Source organism: Sardina pilchardus, chromosome 4 (genome assembly GCF_963854185.1).
Source record: "Sardina pilchardus chromosome 4, fSarPil1.1, whole genome shotgun sequence".
Lineage (NCBI taxonomy): Eukaryota > Metazoa > Chordata > Actinopteri > Clupeiformes > Clupeidae > Sardina > Sardina pilchardus.
Window position 1 is genome coordinate 29682210 of NC_084997.1, and position 6285 is coordinate 29688494.

At 39.9% G+C, this 6285-nt stretch overlaps 1 protein-coding gene across 1 annotated transcript in view; it reads right to left on the reverse strand.

Annotated features, from left to right (window-relative positions):
• Positions 1-4901, reverse strand: part of LOC134078782 (uncharacterized) — a 33962-nt gene extending 29061 nt beyond the window's left edge. Inside the window, exon 1 of the mRNA XM_062534923.1 lies at positions 4589-4901. Coding sequence (XP_062390907.1) covers positions 4589-4841 — 253 coding nt within the window. The 5' untranslated portion in view covers positions 4842-4901. The remainder of the gene's footprint in view (positions 1-4588) is intronic.
• Between the last annotated feature and the right edge of the window lie 1384 nt (positions 4902-6285).

Here is a 6285-nt window from a genome sequence, read left to right on the forward strand (position 1 = left end):
CTCGCTTAATAAGCATCATTCTGTCTCTGGCAGAGAGGAATCTTGCTTTCAGGGGGTCTGCAGACACATTGCATGCAGATAATAATGGACACTTCTTGAAAGAAGTGGAATTGATGGCCAAATATGACTCAGTTATGAAAGAGCACGTAAGACGTATTGACAGTGGAGCAGAGCATATTACATACTTGGGTAAAACCATTCAGAATGAGTTAATAGGCTGCATCAGTAATAAAATACTGGGGGAAATGGTGGCAGAAATTAAGGAGTCCAAATATTATGCTATAATATTGGATTGTACTCCAGACATTAGTCACAAAGAGCAGATGTCTGTGATTGTGCGTACAGTGAGTCTTAGGACACCTGAGGTAAAGGAGTATTTTTTGGGATTTTTGATAGCTCCTCAATCTACTGGCTTGGGTTTGTCAACGCTCATCCTTAACAGGCTTGAGGAATTGAACATTCCTTTTCAGGACTGCAGGGGACAGTCCTATGATAATGGGGCAAACATGAAGGGAAAGAACAAAGGTGTGCAAGCTAGGTTGTTGGCAAAAAATCCACGAGCGTTTTATGTGCCTTGCGGCGCACATACCCTAAATCTGATGGTCTCAGATGCAGCTAAAACATCAAAGGATGCCACCTGTTTTTTCGGCAATGTCGAGAAGATGTACAAACTTTTCTCAGGTTCTACTCAAAGGTGGGCCATTTTACAGAAATATGTACGTATCACCCTCAAGTCCTGGAGTGACACGCGATGGGAAAGTCGCATTAACAGCATTGAACCTTTACGCTATCAGGCAGATAAGGTGAGAGAAGCCTTGTTAGAGGTCAGGGAAAATGCTAATGGCCCCACGGTGCAAGTTGAGGCCCATTCCCTTGCTGAAGAAGTATTTTTTAATGCATTGGTAGACTGTGGCATTCAGTCTTTGGAGGACCGCTTTGAGTCTCTGGAGCAAGTTAGAGACAACTTTGGTGTGCTTTTCAACTTTAGTGAGCTTGATGCGCAGACATTGAGGGACCAGTGTAAATTGCTTGAGGTCAGACTTACATGTGGAGAAGAGTCAGATATTGATGGTAGTGCACTAGCTACAGAAATTGAGAGTCTTCCAGATCTTCCCCAAGCAAAGATGACAGCATTTGAGCTTCTTACTTACCTCTCTCAAAATGACATTTGTGAGTTGTTCCCAAATCTTTGGATAGCTCTCAGGATAACCTGCACACTCCCTGTAACAGTTGCTTCAGCTGAACGGAGCTTTTCCAAACTCAAATTGATAAAAACCTACATGAGATCTACCATGGCACAGGAAAGACTCAGTGGGCTTGCACTTATCAGTGTCAACCCCAAAGTTGCCCGTGACATCTCTTACAATGATGTCATAAATGACTTTGCATCCAGAAAAGCGAGGAAGCAAAGATTCTGAATGTCAAAGGGGGCTAAGGTAGAGGAAGGATCATTGGTCTGGATAGAGTAGGCGCAGTGTATTTTAGGCTTGACAGTGAAAAGTGTACATATCTGAACATCAGTGGTTTATTTTAGGCTTTATACATCGCTTTCAAAAAAGAATTGTTCATTTTAATTGTTCAACTGCTGTTATGTTGTGCATTTCTCAATTCATTTTGCGTTTTAATTTATTTATATTTAAGGGTTTTATTTTAATTTATTTTATTTTTATTACAATTATTTATTATTATGTAAGAAGATAATTTTGCACGTCTGTTCAGAATTTGAAAAGCGAAATAAATTAAACTGATTTATTTGTTACTGTAAATGCATTGTCTTATCTGCTGATGTTACTTTCAAATAGTGAAATTAATATTGCACATTTACACCCCACTGTATTTAAAAGTGCAAAATAATTAGATAATTTTTATGAGTTTGCTACTCTGGTAATATTAAAAACAACAGCCAGAATGACACCAGTATGATGTAAGTAAATTACAAATTATGGTAATGATAGTGGGTATGTTACATACACGGTGTAGCCTATGGAATGAATAAGCATCTGGTGCTGAGGTGGTGGTATGGGGGGCCCCAAATGAAATTTCGCTTAGGGCCCCATAAAGGCTTGGGCCGGCCCTGTTCCCGTTCAAAACTGTTGCCGGCAGTGTTGCGCACGTTCACACTCTTCAGTAGCCGGCCTACCTAAATCTAACAAGTAAGGATTATTAAAACAATATTTGAGATGGGAAAGTGGTGCTAAATTTCCATAAACTTTATTCAGTGAACGGGTAAAGCCGTCCGTTTGTAAGCAAAATCAAGAAATACCTTGACCCTATATATATTTATTATAGGTTCAAAAAGCACAAACTCTTATTTGCCGCGAGTTAACGTCATCTAAGAAAAAAGAAGTAATCGATCGTACTTTGACATGCAAAAACCTGCAGTTCTACTGGGATTCGAACCCCACATCTCAGGCATGCTGAACCGATCATTAACCCGCTACACTACGCCCTCCTGTGATGGCATAGTAGAATACTAATTATTCACTCACTTGTTGTTGGGGTTGCTAGGTAACGGTAAACAGAACTAAAAGATCGTATTTCTTGATTTTGCTTACAAACGGACGGCTTTACCCGTTCACTGAATAAAGTTTATGGAAATTTAGCACCACTTTCCCATCTCAAATATTGTTTTAATAATCCTAACTTGTTAGATTTAGGTAGGCCGGCTACTGAAGAGTGTGAACGTGCGCAACACTGCCGGCAACAGTTTTGAACGGGAAGGAAGTGATGCGAGGTCAAGGCAGGCTACCAACCAATAAAGTCAAAATTTTGACTTTATAATCTTAATTACGACTTTATTATAATCTCATAATTATGACTTACCATCTCATAATTATGAGAAAGTATCTCATAATTTCGACTTTTTATCTCATAATTATGACTTTCTATCTCATAATTTCGACTTTTTATCTCATAATTATGACTTTTTATCTCATAATTTTGACTTTTTTATCTCATAATTTCGACTTTTTATCTCATAATTATGACTTTTTATCTCATAATTTCGACTTTCCTATCTCATAATTATGACTTTTTATCTCATAATTATGACTTTCTATCTCATAATTTCGACTTTTTATCTCATAATTATGACTTTTTATCTCATAATTATGACTTTCTATCTCATAATTACGACTTTGCATCTCATAATTATGACTTAGTATCTGCCAGTTTTTTTCCACCAAGTGGCGGAAACGGGCTTCCATACCTTTCATATAATGTGAATGATTTTTTTTAACAATAAGGCGTAGAAAAAACGTGTCTTTATCTGAAACACAGAAGAATATAAGGAAAATATTCTTTATAAAGAATTATAAAGATATATACTGTATATAATATGTATGTATACGTGTATAGTATATAATTCTTTATATATTCTATATACTGAAATATCTGATATTCATGACATTCATCATGACTATTCATATTACAACTCCGCCTCTTTAATTCAGCTGTCTTGAAGCCTCAAAATATTGTAAACAAAGTGGCATAGTTGACTAGCTTATAGTCTACTGGTTGGACTGTTCAGTTTCCCCACGTGTGTTTAAGTTTCAAGGTAGGCTAATACTTTTTTCTCTTTGGGACAGGCCCTTTTGAGTCTTGGAGTTGGAAAACATTGAGATGATCAGTCAACTTGAATGCAAGAGTTTTAATTATTTTTGTGCAGTATGCTATGATGCTAACCGGATTTCAGTATCATTAGCTAGTGGTCTTCTATGCGTCATTTCACGATTGCGAATGTGCATGTCGAGGGGCGGGTGTCCATTGAGCGCGCACGAGAGGGAAAGGGAGAGGGGGAGAGAGAGAGCGGGCCAAGGAGAGGGGGTTTACTTCTATACAGTTTGGTAAAGTTGCACACATAGTCTGCAATGAAAACTTTGAATTTTTTTCAGGCGCACTCTTAAAAATTTTGGGTGCATATGCGACCAAACTGGTCGCACTCTGGAGCCCTGTGCAGGGTTTCCCGCAGTGCTTTCCTGCTAGGGCGGCAGCCTTAGCAACACAGGGATGCCGCCTTAACTAATGTCTTCAAATAAACAAACAAATAAATAAATAAATAAAATAATAATAACTAGAATTAATTTCCGGGGAACTGCAGAGTGTGCTTGGTCTGGTGGTGCAGTCACCAATGTGAGCAGACAGTTGAATATGCTACGCTGAATTTGGCTTGATCCAAGGATTCTAACAGTGCCTCTTCTGTGTCTTCAGTGTTGGAGCAGTGGTAATATCTCAAAAGCTCTAGGAGAGGGCTATTCAACTTTGGCCTGCGGGGAGAATGTGGCCAATTGGATTTTACCTGCGTGCTGCCTTCAAATCTAGCCTCCATGATTACGATCAAATCAATAAAATAAAACAACAGCAGTGATTGTGCCTCTCACACTGGGCTGTCATATAATCTACAAAGGAATTGACCACCAGTGGTAACAGTTAATGTTTCACTGTGGTTTATTTTCTGTTGAACAAGAGAGAGAGAGAGAGAGAGAGTTTGTGTGTATGTGTGTGTGTGTGTGTGTGTGTGTGTGTGTGTATGAACAAAAAAACTGATTCAGACTAAGCTGCTCCCTTACGGTGTTTTTTGTGCACTTACCATGAATCTGGACTTCAAAAGAAGCATCATCAGTCCCCCCAGTGGCTTTGATATAACACTTGTATTTGTTTGTGTCTGAGACGTTGACTGATCTGAGCTTTAGTGAGATGTTGCCCCTCTGCAGCTCTTCTCTGAACAGACTCGTCCTGCCGCTGTATGCTTGAAGCTGCTCATCTGTTACGTCCATGTGTCTTCTGTACTTATGCACCAGCTGATCTTTATTATTTGTATTAATAATCCACTGCACCTCCATGTCCACTGCACTGACACTGTTCTTAAGGGAACAGGGCAGGATCAGGTCTTCACCAACTACACCATGGACAGGGTCACGTGGAACCACAACCTGTGGAATTGCTGAAAGACACAACAAAATTACCTCACTATTTCACTTGAGCTGTGTAGAGCTGAGAGTACACACACACACACACGCTCACTCAGTCACATTATCGCTCTCTCTCTCGCTCTCTCTCAAAATCAGCACTACTAAGTCACACAATATAAATATATTTAAGGATAAGAAAGTGTCTCTCTGACATGAACACACACACACTCAGGGTAAATGTGTTTACCTGTCTTGGTCACTTTGGTGCAGCACAGAAGGAGAAACATCACACAGAGATGACTCATCTTGGGGATAGACAACCCACTGCGACAGGACAAGAGCGCACACACACAAACACACACATACACAATGTCACATACAGTAAAAAAGCATGCAGGTACATAATTACATTAATACACAGGATTAGGTGTTAAATACAAACACATGGTCACAAACACAAGACAAATGGCCAATCTAACCGCAGTACACAGTATACAGCATGTCATTGGGGTTATCAAGTGGGCACCCTCATTCACCGATGTTTCGTTAAGTTAGGCCCACAACACCTCATGAAGGCTTAACAGTGAAACCAGCATCCTGGAGACACTCCCCTCCATGCTGCCACCATACTACCACATTGCAACAAACCAGCTAGCTTATCTTAGCTTGCACTACATGCTACTACCACCATATTACAAAATATCCTAAAACTCTTAACAGCTCGTTCGTCAATCTAACGGTCTTACTCCTCTTCCTCCTCCCCCTCCCCCCCGCGCGCGCGGTACGGTTGCAACTTGCCTTGATTATTACGCCAGATGAGAGTGTAGTTCCGTGTCAAATCAGCCTAGAAAAACGGCAGGTTTCATTTTCAGTTGGTCTTATTGCACTTTCTAACTTGAGAATAGGCATAGGCATAGGCATTTTAAATGGGAAAATTACCAGAAATCTTAGTCACTTGTAAGCATGATGCTAGCAGGCTAGAAGCTAACGGTCTAATCCGTTCTTAGTATGTTCTAAGAGCGCTCCTAAGAAGTTCTTAGCACTTAAAGGAACACTTCACCGTTTTTTCACATTAAACTATGTTATTCCCTTAACTAAGACGAGTTGATACATACCTCTCACGTTTCAATGCGTTCACTCACTGGCTCTGTTGCGCGGCGCTACGGTGATAGCACTTAGCTAGCCCAATGCATTCATTAGGATCCAAACAGAGATGAAGTTAGAAGGAACCAAACACTTCCATGTTTTCCTTATTAAAATACAGTTACACGAGTAGTCACACGACCAAGTATGGTGAGACAAAATAAAACGTGGTGCATTTCTAAGCAGATAAGAGGAATAACTATATTGTGTGGCGCAGTAACATCCTCACTCT